The 19,219-nt window shown below is 46.0% G+C and overlaps 1 protein-coding gene and 1 long non-coding RNA gene across 2 annotated transcripts in view; one reads left to right on the top strand and one right to left on the bottom strand.

Moving 5' to 3' along the window:
* The window catches only part of LOC121548908 (tubulinyl-Tyr carboxypeptidase 2-like), a 48,853-nt gene extending 47,472 nt beyond the window's left edge, over positions 1-1,381 (top strand). The window contains exon 7 of the mRNA XM_041860563.2: positions 353-1,381. Within this exon, the coding sequence (XP_041716497.2) occupies positions 353-422 (70 nt within the window). The 3' untranslated portion in view covers positions 423-1,381. The remainder of the gene's footprint in view (positions 1-352) is intronic.
* Positions 1,382-5,345: 3,964 nt separating this feature from the next.
* LOC121549279 lies at positions 5,346-8,548 on the bottom strand. The gene is made up of 3 exons (XR_005996781.2): positions 7,661-8,548; positions 7,024-7,604; positions 5,346-6,716 (listed from the first exon to the last, which is right to left on the bottom strand). It is a non-coding gene; the product is annotated as an uncharacterized LOC121549279 (long non-coding RNA).
* Positions 8,549-19,219: the final 10,671 nt, after the last annotated feature.

The raw sequence follows: 19,219 nt of genomic DNA, 5'->3' as shown, positions 1-19,219 counted from the left end.
AGTCCAAGGACAACTGCACTATGCTGATGAGAACCTATGGGGAGCCAGTCTACGTGACCACACTCAATAAAATAATATTACACTCAGGCCATGACACTAAAGGATGCCCCAGGCTTTACTAAACTGACTAACTGGCTCTCTACATGAGCAAATGGTTTAGTCAAGTATTCCCCATCTTACCTCTGTTCTGTGTGTGAGAGAGGATAATCACTTCAATAGGAAGTTATTGAGTGTGTCTGAGGTGTTCAATACAGTTCATCAGCTAAAGTGATAGGGCCTTAGTTTGATTGGCTATTTGTCTTTTACTGCTCTAAAATATATGATGCTAAAGCTAATTCGTCAGTTTTTTCAGACCTGCAGCTCTGGATCGAAAACCTGCAGAACTCAGTACCTTGAACGACGGCTACCAGATCCGCATCTGAGACTCCATGGAAGGAACTGGACTTCATTCTCCTGGTCTCTGCGACCCCCTACCCCCATCCCACCCTCTCCTGTCCAAGGTGCTTCTTTCATGCACTCTGACCCCCCCAGTCTGCCTCACAAACTCTCAAATGGGATATCTATTTAACAGACATTGTGTATATCATATTCATAAAGTATTTATAGGGTTCTACCAGCCTCTTCTGAAAGGGTGAAGATGATGACATTATGCTCAGTGCTAAACTGGAGGTTGACATCCAGTACGAACACATACATCATAGGGACTTCAACGTTGCTCTACTCCTGAAGGACAGTATGCCTTCTGTATACACATCTATTATGTTTTGAATAAAGGAGTGATGCCTAAATTGCGGACATCATATCAAGATCTCACATGCCTTTAGGGAAGTACATACTGTATGTGAGGGTGCTTTACATAGTTTTATGTAAAAAGGAGATCAACAGTTACACTTCAGTCACATTTACAGTGTGAAGATTGATCTTTAAATGCTGTGAATTTGATGCTGACATCATGTAAAAAAGATCAAATAGTGTGACATATCTATTTTTTCAAGCCCTTCATAAAATCTAAAGATTCTTTAGATTGAACAGTTGTAAAGAATGTTGAGTAGTTATCTGCTGGGCTGAGCTGTAGCTCAGTGTGATGAATGAGAGAGAGAGAGAGAGGTAGGCCTGAGGCGAAGGGAACCGAGAGGGGCCAAAGACCAAAGCAGTCAAGCAGAGAGCCTGCTGAGTACTGCGGCAAACCCCAGCCTCGACACTGACTCCCTGTCGACACTGACTCCCTGTTAGCTCTGGGTTAGATTATCCATCTGTCTCTGTCGGCCCACCCTCCTCTCTCACAGATACAGTATAGACCAGGGCTTTCCAACCCTGTTCCTGGAGAGCTACCCTCCTGTAGGTTATCGCTCCAACCCCAGTTGTAACTAACCTGATTCAACTTATCAACCAGCTAATTATTAGAATCAGGTGTGCTAGATTAGGGTTGGAGTGAAAACCTACGGGATGGTAGCTCTCCAGGAACAGGGTTGGAGATACCTGGTATAGATCAATTCTTGTTTTAAGCAATTGTTCTTGTAAAGAGATAAAAGCTTGTGACAATGATACTTTGGAGCTTAGCCAGAACATTACCTTTTATTCCAAAAATTATTTGACTGTGGCATTGGGTTGAATCTAGCCTATGCGGAGTTGCCCGAAAACGCTAACATCCAGTTTTCAGGGATACAGTATTTTGAACCTAACTTCCGTCTCCGCTCAGGCGTCTTTCTACACCTGCTACGTTAAGTTAGATTGAATCAAATGTCAACTCTTTATGCCTCAGTATACAGCTGTATACAAAAACATGTTTGATAATGTTATGTAGCTCCTAACTAGAGGCCTTTCTGAATCATATGACAGAATCTTGAGGTTAAGAATGCAAACACTGAACTAAACACCGCAAGACAGACATATCAATCAAATCAAGACTCCACATTTGCCATCTTAACTGCCAGGATGCATTGTCAAAATTGTTTAGAATGTTTTTTATTGTATTCAAAAATCAGCATCAGATATGCAGGAGGGTGCCAACTGAACAATATCAGATTTGATAGCATTTGGTTAAAGACGCTATGCACATCAAACAGATAATGATGAATAACCGTATGTCTTCCTCAATCCAAATGGTTTCTAGATTGCAGCAGAATTGAAATCCGGTCTTGATATATTGAATTTTGAATGAACTGAGAACAATATCAGTGCAGTGATGTTTCATATGATCCTTTTTGATTAGTGTGAATTGGTGCTGCTAGTCTGACAGTATACAACCAAGGCCAACATCATTGGTACCAGCCGTCTGAAAGACTACTGTAAGCACAAAACAGCCAGCTTAATATTTGACTTTGGTTTTACAATCCTACAGAAGCACAATACGCTTCTTTTTTACACAATACAATCCTTTGTCTAATCTATATAGACTAGGTTTAACACTCTTATTCTTAAAAACTTCCGTAATAAAGACTTACTGGGAGAAAAGACTGCTTTCACTGCTGCATATCTGGGAACTGAAAGATAATACTCTAAAGTGATGTAGCTTAAATAGATTTTTACTCTTAACTGTTTAGTTTTGAGCTAAATCATGTTGTTGATGAGTTCCATTGGTGATTCTTTGCTGTTTCTTGAACAAATCTGTTACTGAGTGCAGTGTTTAATCATGCAGTTTGTTGTTTTTATGATGTGGTGGAAACACTTTGTTGTGATGATGATGATGATGATGATGATGATGATGTAGTATTCTTTGGACGAGGTGTGATTTTAAAGAAGCACACTCCATATTGTAGCAGTATACATTTTCAAAGGCCTTGCTTTGTTAACAGGTTGATCACTGAATAGGCTTGAAACGTTACGTAACATCCAACAGTACCACTCCTCATGATGACTGTAGATTGATTTTTTATCCATTTTGTATTTACCAAATGGTGGTTTTAAAAAAATATATAAGAATCAAGTTATCTGAATAACTGCCCAATATGAGTAACCTGAAACCAGCTGCCACCACTGTAATGTACCACCACCTACGGCATTCAGTGGTTGATAACTTGAAAGGCAATGGCTTGTTGTTGGGGCTAAGCGTTACTGAATATTTAGCTGTTTTCTAAGCATGATGTCGAACTCTACTTAACCTTTGAGTTTACAACTGTAACTCAGCTTTTAGATGAGACTACTTTACCTGTATTAAATTGCATTTCATGAGGAGTGTTCTCTTGGCCTCTTCTCATAAATGGGAATGTAAGTAACTAGTTAGTGTTCTCTCTATACTAATGCCGCCAGAGCTACCAGTTGGCTGGTAATGTTGTCATATCTTTCTGGAAAGAGCTGATCTTTGTCCCATTGGCTGAAGTGGAAGAGGATAAGTATTGATGGTAGATCAACAGCAGAACTAATGGAAGCATTTCTTATGCCCCGTTTATACCTGGTTCTAACATGCGTCCTTTGTCCTGATTGTGTCCACATCCTGATTGTGCCCACATTTGTAGACCGGTGTATACAATCAAAACACACATTATGATCTAATTGTGTGGGCACAATTAGAATGTGGACAAGATCAGGACCAAGTATGCATGTTTAGCGCCAGGTATAAACGAGGCTTCAAAATCCCTGATGTGGCTAACAGAACCCAATATTCTATTAAAATGAACCTTCAGAATCTGTCCCTGTTGTTTTTACATGTATGATGATGACAAAGTGTTGTTTGCATTATTACCACTGGCAGAAGATGATGTCCTCCCAACTCTTACTGTTACAATGATCAGTTGACAATGGTTTTTATCAATTGTAGCATGTTATAATAAAAAATGATTTATCTTTTTAATTCTGTCTTTGCTGTCATTTCTTTACTCAACAGGAAGGAGCAATGATAGGTAATGAAATCATGTAAACTGTATTTCAATTCAATCAAATCATTCCAGGTCTCTATTAATATGTTTACACCAGCTGTGTGTGACATGCAACGACGCAGAGAGATGATTTATAAAATTAATCCCTAATTTCTCATCTCTGAAGCAGCTCATGGAAGGCCGGGGATTTTTTAAAAAACATTTTAGTCATATAGCAGATGCTCTTATCCAGAGCGACTTACAGTTAGTGAGTACATACATTTTCATACTGGCTCCCCGTGGGAAACGAACCTGCTTGCCATGCTCTACCAACTGAGCTACACGGGGCCCTACACGGGGAACGTTATACCTCTCTCTCTCTCTCTCTCTCTCTGTCTGTAGTGTATACTCAGTGGTGGAAAGTACTTAAGTAAAAATACTTTAAAGTACTACTTAAGTAGTTTTTTGGGGTATCTACTCTTTTTGACAACTTTTACTTTTACTTCACTACATTCCTAAAGTAAATAATGTACTTTTTACTCAATACATTTTCCCTGACACCCAAAAGTACTCCTTACATTTTGAATGCTTAGCAGGACAGGAAAATTGTCCAATTCACACACTTATCAAGAGAACATCTCTGGTCATCCCTACTGCCTCTGATTCTGTGGACTCACTAAACACATGCTTCGTTTGTAAATTAAGTGTTAGAGTGTGCCCCTGGCTATCTGTAAAAAGAATATATATGCAAATAGAACCATCTGTTTTGCTTAAGGAATTTGAAATGATTTATTCTTTTACTTTTGATACTTAAGTATATTTTAGCAATAACATTTACCTTGATACTTAAGTATATTTGAAACCAAATACTTTGACTTTTACTCAAGTAGTATTTTATTGCGTTACTTTTACGTTTACTTGAGTCATTTTCTATTAAGGTATCTTTACTTTTACTCAAGTACTCAAAAAAGAAACGATGTGATAAATCCCAATACTTTCTGACCTTGTTTTCTGTCCCTCATTCCCACTTATCTAAATTATACAATAGGAAATAGCTAATAGGCAATCGTCAGAGGGTAAAGGACAAGAGCTAAGGAAAGGAATCATCTTCAAAGTATTGGGATTCATCCCATGTCTAAGCAAGAAGTTGAGTCATCCTCAATGAGGCTGGATCTCACCAACCGTCAAACGATCAGCCTGTGAATGCTTTCATCCCAGAAATCCCACAAAGCAGCAGCAGCAGCAGCTTTGCAATATCAGCAGAACACACTGAACTCTAAGACCAGAGACTTGAGTCCTTATGGCTTTGATTCACAGTTCACACCACCAACCATGCCTGGGTTAGGTGGTGAGGACCTCAAATGGATAAAAATACAGAAAGACAAAGAACAGCACATTTACAAGAAGAACATTTGAGTGATGTGGACTTGAGATACAAAAAAAGTCAAAGATAATCAACCAAAGCAAGTTGTGTTTATTTATTTATTTGGGTATGAATAATAATAATAATAATAATATGCCATTTAGCAGACGCTGAAGTGCCTACTTTTGTTTACAAACCACGGCATGTCCCCGGCAAGGAATAACTAAATCAATTTGGCCTCAGACTTTATCAAATTTTGTCTAGAATGTGAGCAATGTCAAAACAGAATTAAGGCCAAATAGTAAAACAAGGTTAACCACCTGATATGTACTACATCAAAATACATTTTCTGTAAAGCAGAGGTTTGTGTGCTTGAGCAGCGAGGTTGATAGCACTAATGTGGCCGTTATATAAGGCAACCAAATACAATAGACTTTGGAGAGTTGCTTCTTTAACTACCAGAAATGTCAAATTCCATGTCCTCAAATTCTGACACTTAGTTTCGGTCTAAAAAAAAGATTGATGTGCAATATTGGAAACAAACTTGAGGATTCTGCAGTGTGTAGAATATTAAAAACACTCCAACATGTTGAGAGAAATTGCCTATCAGGAGGCTGACTCCAGTGATTCTTCATCTAATGGTAGAGATGACTGTTCTGTTTTTATTAATGAGCTTTTCACCTAACGCACTAGCAGGTTCGTCACTCAAGGTTATGTACCCTGGGTTCACTTTCATTCCTCTCCAGGTGAGAAAACACTCCCTCTCTTTTCTCTGATCAGCTTGTGTCAGCTTCTCTGTCCACCTGCGTAGCCTTTGGTTATCGCTGAGCGGTACCGTTCAAACAATCCCTGGATCTCATTCAATGTAATGTGACATTATTACAGAGCTGAACTATATGCATGTACAGGGTGTCTTTAATTGCGGGTATTCTATTGCGTTAAATTAGGTACAATAGCTGTAACATAGCCTTCATTTTCAATCCCAATATTATCAAATAGTTTGTGCTCATGTGCATGACATAATGAATAGAAAAAGTATATATCTCAGTGTTATTCCTTATCAGCTGCATGTTTTGAAATGAATTCATGTCAACATTTAAACCATTCAAATATAAAAATGTATATTTTCATAATATCTTCAACCAATGTAAAATAACATCAAAAGTAAAAAAGTGTAAACATCTCGATGCAGTAGCCTACATCTATCCACTAGAGATAGGCTACTGCCAAGCTGCAAGATCATCAATAAATGTCATTAAAATGAAAGTCTATCTCCGTGGTGATATGATAATATGAGACTCAGAGACAGAAGCTATTGGTCGCTGGTGAGAGGTATGGGTGAATTCCCTGGTCTCTCCAGTTCTTTGACCTCCACGTTTGTTTGAGGCTCTGACCCCTAACCCTTGACCACCAGTCTCAGGGGCAGAGGCGGAGGAGGGCCAGTATGGGCAGATGGTCCAAGGAGTTGTGCTCATTGGGTAGCCCGTTGACGGCCTCCAGGTCTGTCTGTCCCACCAGGGACAGTCTGGCCAGCAGCCCTCACCTGGGCAATGAACCCTCTGGGAGGAACATACAACAGGCATGGTTAAGGCCCTGACTTTTCCCTGATGATGTGATCTTAGTCAAGAAAAACTCAGGGCCCTAATCATGGTTACATAATTGCAGCTTGGGAGACTAATCAACTCCACATCTCACTGCACTGCAGTAAAGCAGACTGCAGCATCTGCAGAGTTCACATTACAAGACCCACCTCATCATAAATAATATTTTGATTGTCAGATCCCACTCTGCTTTAAAGTATACAAATCAATCAACAAATCCTGTGTTGTATGTAGTGTATGTCAACATGTAGTATATTGTGTGTACCTGGCTGTGTGGAAATGTCCCCAGTTCCTGCGGAGTAGAAGATGTAGTCCACAGTGAAGGCTTTTCTGGAGTGACAGGTGGTGATCTCAAGCCTGCCGTCCTCTGTCAGGTAGTGGAAGTAGGCTGACGTCAGCCTCAGATTGTGCTCTATACTGGGCCTGGACTCACTGGTGGGACATGGGGAGGGGGAGAGACACACTGTCACACAGGGCACTGGCTTAACTTCAACTGCTAATTAACACAGACAGTTGCTCCTTGAAGTTGGAGCACTGCACTGACTGCACTGGACAAACAACAAATCATCCAGGGATAGACTTGTCACTTCTCCCTATGAGCAGTTCCACTCGCTTCACGTTAATATTGTACGGGAAGGATTTGTCAACTCTCGTCTCCTAAATTCTCCAAGGCATACAAACAGAGTGAGCAAGACGACGAGAGAGGGACGAGTGGATGCATCCGATTTGCAGACGCTGTTCAAAACAAATTAGAGCTGCGTTGAGCAGCACAGACACTCAACTGTTTGAAAAGCATTAATATTGAAGGTCTGTTGTGAGTCAGAGGAGCTACAGCTGGTACAGTACCTGACAGCATCAGATCTCCTACAGTTACCTGACAGCATCAGATCTCCTACGGTTACCTGACAGCATCAGATCTCCTACAGTTACCTGACAGCATCAGATCTCCTACGGTTACCTGACAGCATCAGATCTCCTACAGTTACCTGACAGCATCAGATCTCCTACAGTTACCTGACAGCATCAGATCTCCTACAGTTACCTGACAGCATCAGATCTCCTACGGTTACCTGACAGCATCAGATCTCCTACACTTACCTGACAGCATCAGATCTCCTACAGTTACCTGACAGCATCAGATCTCCTACAGTTACCTGACAGCATCAGATCTCCTACAGTTACCTGACAGGATCAGATCTCCTACAGTTACCTGACAGGATCAGATCTCCTACAGTTACCTGACAGGATCAGATCTCCTACAGTTACCTGACAGCATCAGATCTCCTACAGTTACCTGACAGGATCAGATCTCCTACAGTTACCTGACAGCATCAGATCTCCTACAGTTACCTGACAGCATCAGATCTCCTACAGTTACCTGACAGCATCAGAACTCCTACAGTTACCTGACAGCATCAGATCTCCTACAGTTACCTGACAGCATCAGATCTCATACAGTTACCTGACAGCATCAGATCTCATACAGTTACCTGACAGAACTAACTGACTGTAGGGATCACAGGCACTGTCTGTCTCAACTAAATGATTATTAACACTGAAATGCAACCTGTTCATAGTTGCTATAGCTTGTGCTTCAAAGTCCTGTACAGACAGGTTGGAGATTCCCATGTCAATATCTGGGAGGAGAGAAGAGTATTAACGTCACATTCAGATCAGAGGAAAGAAGCATGCATTTCCTCAGTGTTGGTAAAGGCCTGAGGCCTGAACACTATTTTGTGAAGTGCACCAGTCCCTCCTGCAGCAAAGCACCCCCAAAGCATGATGCTGCCACCCCCGTGCTTCACGGTTGGGATGGTGTTCTTCGACTTGCAAGCAACCACCTTTTTACTCCAAACATAACGATGGTCATTATGACCAAACAGTTCTATTTTTGTTTCATTTCTCCAAAAAGTACGATCTTTGTCCCAATGTGCAGTTGCAAACCATAGTCTGGCTTTTTATAGCGGTTTTGGAGCAGTGGCTTCTTCCTTGCTGAGAGGTGTGTGTTGGCCACACACACACACAGGCCTCTGGGCTGAGGGGTCTCGTGGGACGCAGTAACAGCACCAAGCCCACGTTGTCCCGGTCTAGCAGTGGGATGCCCCAGCGGAAGTACTCCACTGGGTGTCTGGACAGCAGGGAGAAGCGGTCCTTCTTATTGACCATCGCACAGCCATCAGGCTTCCTGCCTGTCCTCTGCTTGTACTCAAACTGGTAACCTGGGGAAGGAAATAGGAAAAAAACATCACAACATCAAAGTAAATGTGACATTTCTCATAAACTGTGTTGAAAATGTACACAATTTCAATATTTTTGAAAGTGAAACAAGTGAAACCGGAAAACCAAGTGGATTGAGAAATTAATTATCTATGCATGTGGCTCCCTCTAGTGGTCATATTAAATGTAACCTCATTTTGACAAGCTTTTCAATTTTAAATAGGCTGCGCTACAACTCAAGAGAATAGGCCTAGTCTTAATTAATCTCCCGTGGGCACACTGGGCAGATTCTGCGTGTAGACCAAAGAATCTGCCGGGAGTGAAAGGGATGGGTGGACTGAACAAGCAGCATTAGTTCAGTTTTAGCGGTTTTCGTCACTGGATGTATCAGGATTGGGCTAAACAAGTGCTTTGCACTTGCCCACACAGATCGCGGAGGGGGGGGGATTAAGTTTTAACCCTTTACACTCATACCTGTATACACTATAAATGATGTCAGAGCTCAGGCTATGCGCTTTACAGCCGATATTGGTTTTGACTGACAGCCGTTCTGAATTTGAGAACCACACGCGACAAGAAGTTACCCCCATCCCTCCCGCTAATTGGGCAACTCTTGCAAATGTGTTGTTGTTTGAGTGAGGGAAATGCTCTAAATTAAAATGACTCAATGTATTTTGAAAGAAGAGATGTTTAAAATGATAATAAATACCGCTTTGATGTCATACAAGCAAGTCAAACACCCGTGAGACCAAATGTGCACTTCACATTTCCAGATGATAAAACTCATGGGGTGGCAGGTAGCCTAGGGGTTTAGAGAGTTGGGCCTGTGACCGAAAGGTGTCCTTTGCCGAAACATCATACCGTTACCATGGTTACTCCATGATATGAATCTGAAAGAAGTCGCTGTAAAAAAGACGCAATAGTCTCTACATGGCAGAATGTTCAATACAATGATATTTACACTTACTTTACCGGTTGTACATTCTGAGTATACAACAGCAAGGGACCAACAGGGGGCAGTACCTAAAGCTTCTAGATAGGGTTTGATCTGTTTTTCATAGTGGTCCTCTTGCACCTCCTGCAGACACATAATCTAAGGAGGCAAAGTTTGACATAATTCCGCAGTACACATCTAACATGAAAATATGCAGTATCATCATCATTTTGATGAGCTCTAAGGGATAATGACTTGAACTAGTCAAAACAGTGCCACTCTATTGTGTTCACTGTTCCTTGTGATGATGATCAATATGTTGGTAAGTCTGTGAATCTATCACAAGCTAATAGATCATGTAAATGGTTGTACCATCAGTAATGATTCATAACCCATTCACTTACATCTGTGTTGTGCTCTTTGAGCTCTTTAAGGATGTTGGGCAGTTTAGGATGGAGGAGCTACGGTGTTTGTACAGGTAGTTATTGTCGTGGAGCAGGTCCTGAGAGAGGGTGTTATAGGACATCACAGAGAAGTCAAAGGGTGATTCTCGCCTCCTGTCACGTCCGTCGTGTAAAGGATTGGACCAAGGTGCAGCGTGGTATGCGTACATGTTTAATAATAATAATAAACACTTGACAAAATAACAACGCAACTGAACGTGAAGTTCTAAAGGCTATACATCAAACAAGCCACAGAAACAAGATCCCACAACTAAAGGTAAGCAAAATGGCTACCTAAGTATGATCCCCAATCAGAGACAACGATCGACAGCTGCCTCTGATTGGGAACCACACCCGGCCAACATAGATATAGATAACATAGATCTACACATAGATATTCACACCCTGACCAAACCAACTAGAGATCTCTATGTCAGGGCGTGACAGTACCCCCTCCAAAGGTGCGGACTCCGGCCGCAAAACTGACTCATTAGGGGAGGATCCGGGTGGGCATTTACCCTCGGTGGCGGCTCCGGCTCCGGGCGCGACGTCACCCTTACTGTCCTCTCCTTTTTCTGTCTCCCCGTTGCACACCTGGTCCGGTCTGGACCCCGGCGCGATGCTTCCCCTCTCAGTCCTCCCACGATGCACCAAGCCCTGTCTGGACCCTGGTGTGGGAGGCCCCGACCCTGGAGAGGGGCTGACGTCTGGACCGGCAATCCTCCTGTGATGCACCAAGCCCTGTCTGGACCCTGGTGTGGGAGGCCCTGACCCTGGAGAGGGGTTGATGTCTGGTTCTGGCTCTGCAGTCCTCCCGCGATGCACCAAGTCCTGTCTGGACCCTGGTGTGGGAGAGTAGACGACCGGACCCGGACTGGGCACCGGTGGAGTGGACTGCTCTGGCACTGGAGTGGAGCCGCTGACCGGAGCTGAACTGGATCCCAGTGGAGAGGACTGCTCTGGCTCTGGACAAGAGCAGCTGACCGGGGCTGGACTAGGCACCGGTGTAGTGGACTGCTCTGGCATTGGACTGGAGCAGCTAACCGGAGCTGGATTGGGCACCGGTGGAGCGGACTACTCTGGCACTGGAGTGGCGCAGCTGACCGGAGCTGGACTGGGCACCGGTGGAGCGGACTGCTCTGGCACTGCAGTGGAGCAGCTGACCGGAGCTGGACTAGGCACCGGTGGAGCGGTCTTCTCTGGCACTGGAGTGGAGCAGCTGACCGGAGCTGGACTAGGCACCGGTGGAGCGGACTGCTCTGACCCTGGACTGGACCGTACCGGGCTGGGGACATGCACCACTGGTTTGGTGCGAGGAGCTGGTAGGGGCGCACCGGGCTGGCGACACGCACCACTGGTTTGGTGCGAGGAGCAGGCATGGGCCGTACCGGGCTGGGGACACGCACCACTGGCTTGGTGCGAGGAGCAGGTACGGGGCGCACCGGGCTGGCAACACGCACCACTGGTTTGGTGCGAGGAGCAGGCACGGGCCGTACCGGGCTGGGGACACGCACCACTGGTTTGGTGCGTGGAGCAGGTACGGGCCGTACAGGACTGGAGACACGCACCACTGGTTTGGTGCGGGGAGCAGGTACGGGGCGTACCGGGCTGGCGACACGCACCACTGGTTTGGTGCGAGGAGCAGGTACGGGCCGTACCGGACTGGAGACACGCACCACTGGTTTGGTGCGAGGAGTAGGCACGAGCCGTGCCGGACTGGAGACACGCACCACAGGTCTGTGAAAGCGCCCTGGCGGCACAGTGCGCAACGCCGGCGCATAGCCTGGTGCCTACATGGTCACACGCTCCTCAAAGCGAGTGCAGGGAGTTGGCTCTGCTCTGCAACCTGGCTTCGCCAGCCTCTGCTCTAAGTACTGAGCTCTCTGCTGCTGAAGGGTTAACGCCTCTCTCAGCTCCTCCTGTTGCCTGGCCAACTCCTTTCTCAGGGCATCCACTGACTCCTTCTCCCTGTGAGCCTCCTGTAGCGCCTCCCTCTGAAGGGAGAACTCCTGCTCCCTCTGAGCTAACAGCCCCCGCAATGTGGTGGTCTCCTCTCTCAGACTGCTGAGCTGCAGGTCTTGGAGGGCCTCTACTATAGCAGCCTCCTCCTCCTCCACAGTCAGCCTTTTCACGGCCTCCTGCTGCTTTGTCGACCACCCCGTGTGCCCCCCAAATTTTTTTCTTGGGGTTGCCTCTCAGGCCTCCTTCGTCGTTGTGCACTTCGGCGTCGCCGTTGGTCCTCTCCTGCCTGGGCTTCTTCCTTTGCCCAGGGTCCTTTACCGGCTAATATCTCCTCCCATGTCCAAAATGTCTTCCCCACCTGTGTCCAGGGTGTCTTCTCCTCCTGGCCACGCTGCTTGGTCCGTTGGTGGTGGGATCTTCTGTCACGTCCGTCGTGTAAAGGATTGGACCAAGGTGCAGCGTGGTATGCGTACATGTTTAATAATAAACACTTGACAAAATAACAAAGCAACTGAACGTGAAGTTCTAAAGGCTATACATCAAACAAGCCACACAAACAGAAACAAGATCCCACAACTAAAGGTAGGCAAAATGGCTACCTAAGTATGATCCCCAATCAGAGACAACGATCGACAGCTGCCTCTGATTGGGAACCACACCTGGCCAACCTAGATATAGATAACATAGATCTACACATAGATATTCACACCCTGACCAAACCAACTAGAGATCTCTATGTCAGGGCGTGACACCTCCCACCACCAGACTGGGGTCTGGACATATAGCAGTGGGAAAAGTCCTCCCATTTTCTCTTCAGCTCTGGAAATGCACAAACTAAACAATTTGGTTAGCATGTGAATGACACTGCATGACAGGATCCATATTGGACCAAACCTTAAACACTTCAGGTTAATTTCTCTAGCTTAGTCAGATCAAAGAATAACGGTTTTGGCAAGAATAGCAACAGTTTTTGAAACTGAAGTATTACCTAATGCCAGTCTTGATGGACTCCCAGGAGGTGGTGGTTGTTGTTTCCCATCTTTGAACCAGTAATTGGGGCTGGTAGTGGCACTGCGAGCCTGTCGTGGTGGGTACTGTCACTTGGGGGAGCCCTTGGACCTGTCCCTATCCCCTGGACCCCTCTCTTCTGCACTCCTCCTCCACTTGTGTGGAGGCTCTTTGTCTGAGCATTCCATCAGTCCAAGGTGGAAGGGTCGATGAGAAAAGCAGTGAAAAGGAAACCCTGGTGGGGGATGTTGTCTGGACTGTTGTCTTGTCCAGTTGATGTTGTGGGTATCTGGAGGTCAGAAGGCCCCTGAGAGGTGCTTGGTGGGGTGAGAGAGTTGAGGCCAAGGGGGCACACCCGACTGACATGGATAGTTGGGTAATTGTACGTCCCTCCAGCCGCCCAACAGGGTGTGAGTTGGGGGCAACCAGTGTGAGCCAAACGCGGTCAGGTGTCGAGAAAACATGGGTTGACTGCAGGAGAGAAATTACATGCACTCAGCTCAAGTAGGCCTAAGCAGCAATGCATTGCTGGGGCTCCTGTGGATGCGTTCTTCACAAAAGCATACAGTCACTGAATAGCACGATTTGCATAGGCGAATGTCATAAGCTAACTAACTTTGTTGGTGATTATGACTACCACAGCTGGCTAAGTTAGGTAACTAGCATAATCACAATAAGTAGCCGTTAAATTGACTGAAATTTGTGTTTTAACATACTTTTGGTCAGCGTTCCGATAGACATTTTTATTTTTTTGTCATTTAGCAGACGCTCTTATCCAGAGCGACTTACAGGAGCAATTAGGGTTAAGTGCCTTGCTCAAGGACACATCGGCAGATTTTTCACCTAGTCGGCTCGGGGATTAGAACCAGCGACCTTTCGGTTACTGGCACAACGCTCTTAACCACTAAGCTACCTGCCGCCCCATGGTTTAGGTTTTGATGTCGAGACATCTGCAAACATCAGTGACTTCTACAACACAGCGAGGAAATGTTTCTGCCCAAAACAAATCTGAATCTTTAATAGCATTTCAGTAGGCCATTTTCGAGTCCTCAAATTATTACATATGTGTTAGGCCTACTGCTGCTAGGTAGCTCTCTCTCTCTGCTCTCCCCCTCCCCTCTGTCTGTTCTTAATTGCAGGAGTGAAGTCTGGTGTGCGGGAGTCAGGGTTCCAGCTGCAGCTCATTCACCATAATCACCTCAGCCTTAAAGACCCGGTCAAACTTGCCACTCATCGTCAGATCATAGTCAAGACGACCATGTTAGTCTCGCTGCTGACGCAACCTGCTTGTTTTCGCTCTTTGTGTTTTTGGCCTGTTCTATTTATATTTCTCCTGTGCCACAGATTATTGGAACCTGACTCCTGCCTCCGCTTCACTCCTGCCACCACCATCCTGCTTTCCACTACTGGACCTCACATTTGGACTCACCACGGACACTAGGACGTTACGGTACCACTCCTGCTCAGAACCCTGGATCTGTTACCCTCCCTGTAGACCTGGACTTGCTCTTCCCCTATTTTTGGAAACCTGGACAATTTAACTTTGAAATAAACCTGTTAAACCTTCTCTGGCTCGGTGTAGTTGTCTGCATTTGGGTTCATATTCAGTTTAAATCGTGACAATATGTAAACATGATGCAATAATCAAGCGCAAAAAGATGATCTCCCATTATATCCCAACAAATACAGAATAGAAAATGTAAAACTGGAGAACATCGAAACTCTTCGCATACTCTTGCTGCGTTCACGTTCTAGTCAGAAGTATTCAGACCCCTTGACTTTTTCCACATTTTGTTACGTTACAGCCCTGGATTAAATTAAACATTTTCCTCATCAATCTACACACAATACCCCATAATGACAAAGCGAAAACAGGTTTTTTGAAATCTTTGCAAATTTATACAAAATAAAAAACAGAAATATATTATTTACACAAGTTTCAAACCCTTTGCTATGAGACTCGAAATTGAGCTCAGGTGCATCCTGTTTCCATTGATCATCCTTGAGAAGTTTACACAACTTGATTGGAGTCCACCTGTGGTAAATTCAGTTGATTGGACATTATTTGGAAAGGCACACACCTGTCTATATAAGGTCCCACAGTTGACAGTGCATGTCAGAGCAAAAACCAAGCCACGAGGTCGAAGGAATTGTCCGTATAGCTCCGAGACAGGATTGTGTCGAGGCACAGATCTGGGGAAGGGTACCAAAACATTTCTGCAGCATTGAAGGTCCCCAAGAACCCAGTGGCCTCCATCATTCTTAAATGGAAGAAGTTTGGAACCACCAAGACTCTTCCTAGAGCTGGCTTCCCGGCCAAACTGAGCAATCGGGGGAGAAGGGCCTTGGTCAGGGAGGTGACCAAGAATCCTCTGGCAGAGCTCCAGAGTTCCTCTGTGGAGATGGGAGAACCTTCCAGAAGGACAACCGTCTCTGCAGCACCCCACCAATCAGGCCTTTATGGTAGAGTGGCCAGACGGAAGCCACTCCTCAGTCAGAGGCACATGACAAAAGGCACCTAAAGTATTCAGACCATGAAAAACAAGATTCTCTGGTCTGATGAAACCAAGATTGAACCCTTTCGCCTGAATGCCAAGCGTCATGTCTGGAGGAAACCTGGCACCATCCCTATGGTGAAGCATGGTGGTGGCAGCATCATTCTGTGGGGATGTTTTTCAGCAGCAGGGACTGGGAGACTAGTCAGGATCGAGGGAAAGATGAACGGAGCAAAGTACAGAGAGATCCTTGATGAAAACCTGCTCCAGAGCACTCAGGACCTCAGACTGGGACGACCCAGGAAAACCACCCTAAGCACACAGCCAAGACAACGCAGGAGTGGCTTCGGGACAAGTCTCTGAATGTCCTTGAGTGGCCCAGCCAGAGCCCGGACTTGAACCCGATCGAACATCTCTGGAGAGACCTGAAAATAGCTGTGCAGTGACGCTCCCAATCCAACCTGACAGAGCTTGAGAGGATCTGCAGGGAAGAATGGGAGAAACTCCCCAAATACAAGTGTGCCAAACTTGTAGCATCATACCCAAGAAGACTTGAGGCTGTAATCGCTGCCAAAGGTGCTTCAACAAAGTACTGAGTAAAGGGTCTGAATTCTTATGTAAATGTGATAGGCATGAGAAAGGCCCTACAGTCAATATTATGTTTTTTGTAAGTAGACACTCAGTAGCAGGCAATGTTGAAAAGTAATCTTTTGTACTTTTCTTAAATTTAGTTTTGTAATTGAAAAAAAAAAGAAGACAACAAGAAAATGGTGTTTGAAAAAGGTGAACTGATTGTCACGGTTTCGGCCGAGACTGCTCCTCCTCCTGGTTCGGGCAGGCTTCGGCGTTCGCCGTCCCCGGAGTACTAGCTGCCACCGTTGTATGTTTCGTGGTGTGATTTCTTTAGTCTGTCTTGTACACCTGTGTCTGTTTGTGTTCTGATTACGTGTCCTATAAGTTCCCTGTTTTGTATTAGTTAGATTGTGTGTTGTTGTTTGCCTGTCGTGCGGAGCTGCATGTTTGCGCTCTGTTAGTTTTGTTTATTGTTTTACGCATGTTGCGTAATTCCCTCGCCTCCGTTTGTTTTCGAGGTCGTGTATTGTTTTTGTTGCACTTTGGACTAGTAAAGTCTTTTTGGACGAATCCTCTGTGTCCTGCGCCTGACTCCTCCACCACATCCACATCGGTTCTTTTGACAGAACAACACACCTAACTATTGTGATGTCACGAGAGGCTGTGTCCTGGAGGGACGTTACATCCCCCTGAGATGGCTGCAAACCCAGACAGCTATGGCTCCATCTGCTGGTATGGTCGGGAACTCCAACCCTCTATGGCCAATCTTCCCACGCAGCTGAAACCAATCAGGAGCGGATGAGCTGAAGGTTTGGGAAGGGAAGAGACACACTGAGGGAGTGTGTGGGGGGTGAAGAGACACAGTCTCCAACCTGGGCTCTCTGGAGGACAAGAGTGCTGCACGTCCACTTCCATGAGGAATATAAGGATTTGGAGATACTTACCTTTGGGAAATACTCACCTTTGGATATATGCACCTGTGGAAATACGTGAGAGACATTTGGAAGGACTTTTTTGCTGGGTTGGCCACTAGCTGCAACGTGGACTACAGTAAGGCTGGGGAAAAGTTATCTGAGCGAGTGAGAATTATGATTTTGGATGTGGAAGAGACATCCCTGAACTGTTAACCCTTAAAGAGCCATAAGAGAACAGAATTTTGTTATATTTTCGTTAATTTCCCAAGACCTATAATAAAATCCTTGTTTTGTTTGAACCTTGTCTCCTTGCACTACTTGAGCAATCCCGCTGAAAGCTGTGTAGCCTCTCGTGACGTCACAGATGGTGGAGAATACGGGCACGCTCAAGCGTTAATAGTGCATGTCAGAGGAGGATACCGAAGGTTTGATCACCCAGTTTTCCAAGTTGGCCGTAGGCTCCCGCCCGACTGAAATGGAGGACATATTGAAAGCCCTTGTTGCTGGCCAGCAAGCCCAGATGCAAGCAAACGTGGCTCTCTTGGAGGAGCAAAAGAAAGCCAACCTTCTGAAGGCAGAGGAATTGCAGTTGCAGAGACAGAGGGTGGTCCAAAATACCCGCCCAATAAAGGCAAGTGACTTTATATCTAAGATGGGAGCTACCGATGACATTGAGGCATACCTGCATGCATTTGAGGCCACGGCCACTAGGGAAGCCTGGCCCAAGCAACAGTGGGTTGGTCTGTTAGCCCCCCTTTCTAACCGGGGAAGCGCTGAATGCTGTCCGGGACCTGGGCCCTGACCAGGTTACTGACTATGATGCCCTGAAGTCTGAGATCCTCAGCAGATATGGACTCACAAAGTTTGGTATGGCCCAGCGCTTTCACAGTTGGACCTTCCAACCAGACCAACCTCCTCGGGCGCAGATGCATGAACTTGTCCGAATCGCAAGGAAATGGCTGGATCCGCAGAGGAATACAGCAGCGGCGGTGGTGGAGGCCGTTGTGGTGGATCGTTACCTACGCGCCCTGCCTTATGAGGCAAAACGGTTCATCAGTCAACAGGCCTTGACCACGGCTGATCTGACCGTGGAAGCTGTGGAAAAGTACCAGGCCACAGCGGAGATGCTGAATGCTTCCCGAAAAGACCCCAGGAGTGCGGCCCCCACCACAAATGGGAAGAACCCGTCCAAAGGACCCCAAGGTCTCGAACCCAGCCACGTCAGGACTTATCCCGGCTCCAGGGGGAGCCAGAAACCAGGCGGGTCCAAGAAGAGTACACCAGGAGGGGGAAACTCGACAGTGTTACCGGTGTGGGGAGATGGGACATATCTCCTGGCAGTGTGGGAAATCAGCCGATGAACCTATGCCCACTGCGGAGTCCTCCAGCTCAGCACCCACACACCGTTTTGCCTCGCTCTTGGGAGTCGTAGATGGCGGCCCAGATCGACCCCCCACCTGCCCGGTAACTGTGAATCACCATGATGTGGAGGCCTTACTGGATTCTGGTAGCCGGGCCACCCTGGTGCGTAAGGATTTGGTGGGCCCAACGTGTCTGACCCCGGGGAAAGTCCTCCCAGTTTCCTGTGTCCATGGGGACACCAGAGAATACCCCATTACTGAACTTACAATGACCAGCACACGGGGAACCATACACACGATGGCGGGGGTGGTTGATTCCCTCCCCGTCCCTGTCCTAATTGGACGAGACTGCCCAGCCTTTTACCCACTCTGGAGAGAGTCTCAGGAGAGGATAACCCGAGTACCTCGGAAACGGAGAGGCAAGACTCATCCTGGGAAGGCTCCGGTGCAATCCTCCGAATTACTCACTCCCGCCCGGGCTCTGATAGGGAGGGCAGGTGCCCAGACCGACACAGAGACGGAGCTACAGAATCTGGACAAAGAACTGTCTGGTC

This window comes from Coregonus clupeaformis, chromosome 33, assembly GCF_020615455.1.
Source record: "Coregonus clupeaformis isolate EN_2021a chromosome 33, ASM2061545v1, whole genome shotgun sequence".
NCBI lineage: Eukaryota > Metazoa > Chordata > Actinopteri > Salmoniformes > Salmonidae > Coregonus > Coregonus clupeaformis.
Note: the sequence above shows the minus strand (reverse complement) of the source record. Positions and strands in the feature narration are given on the sequence as shown.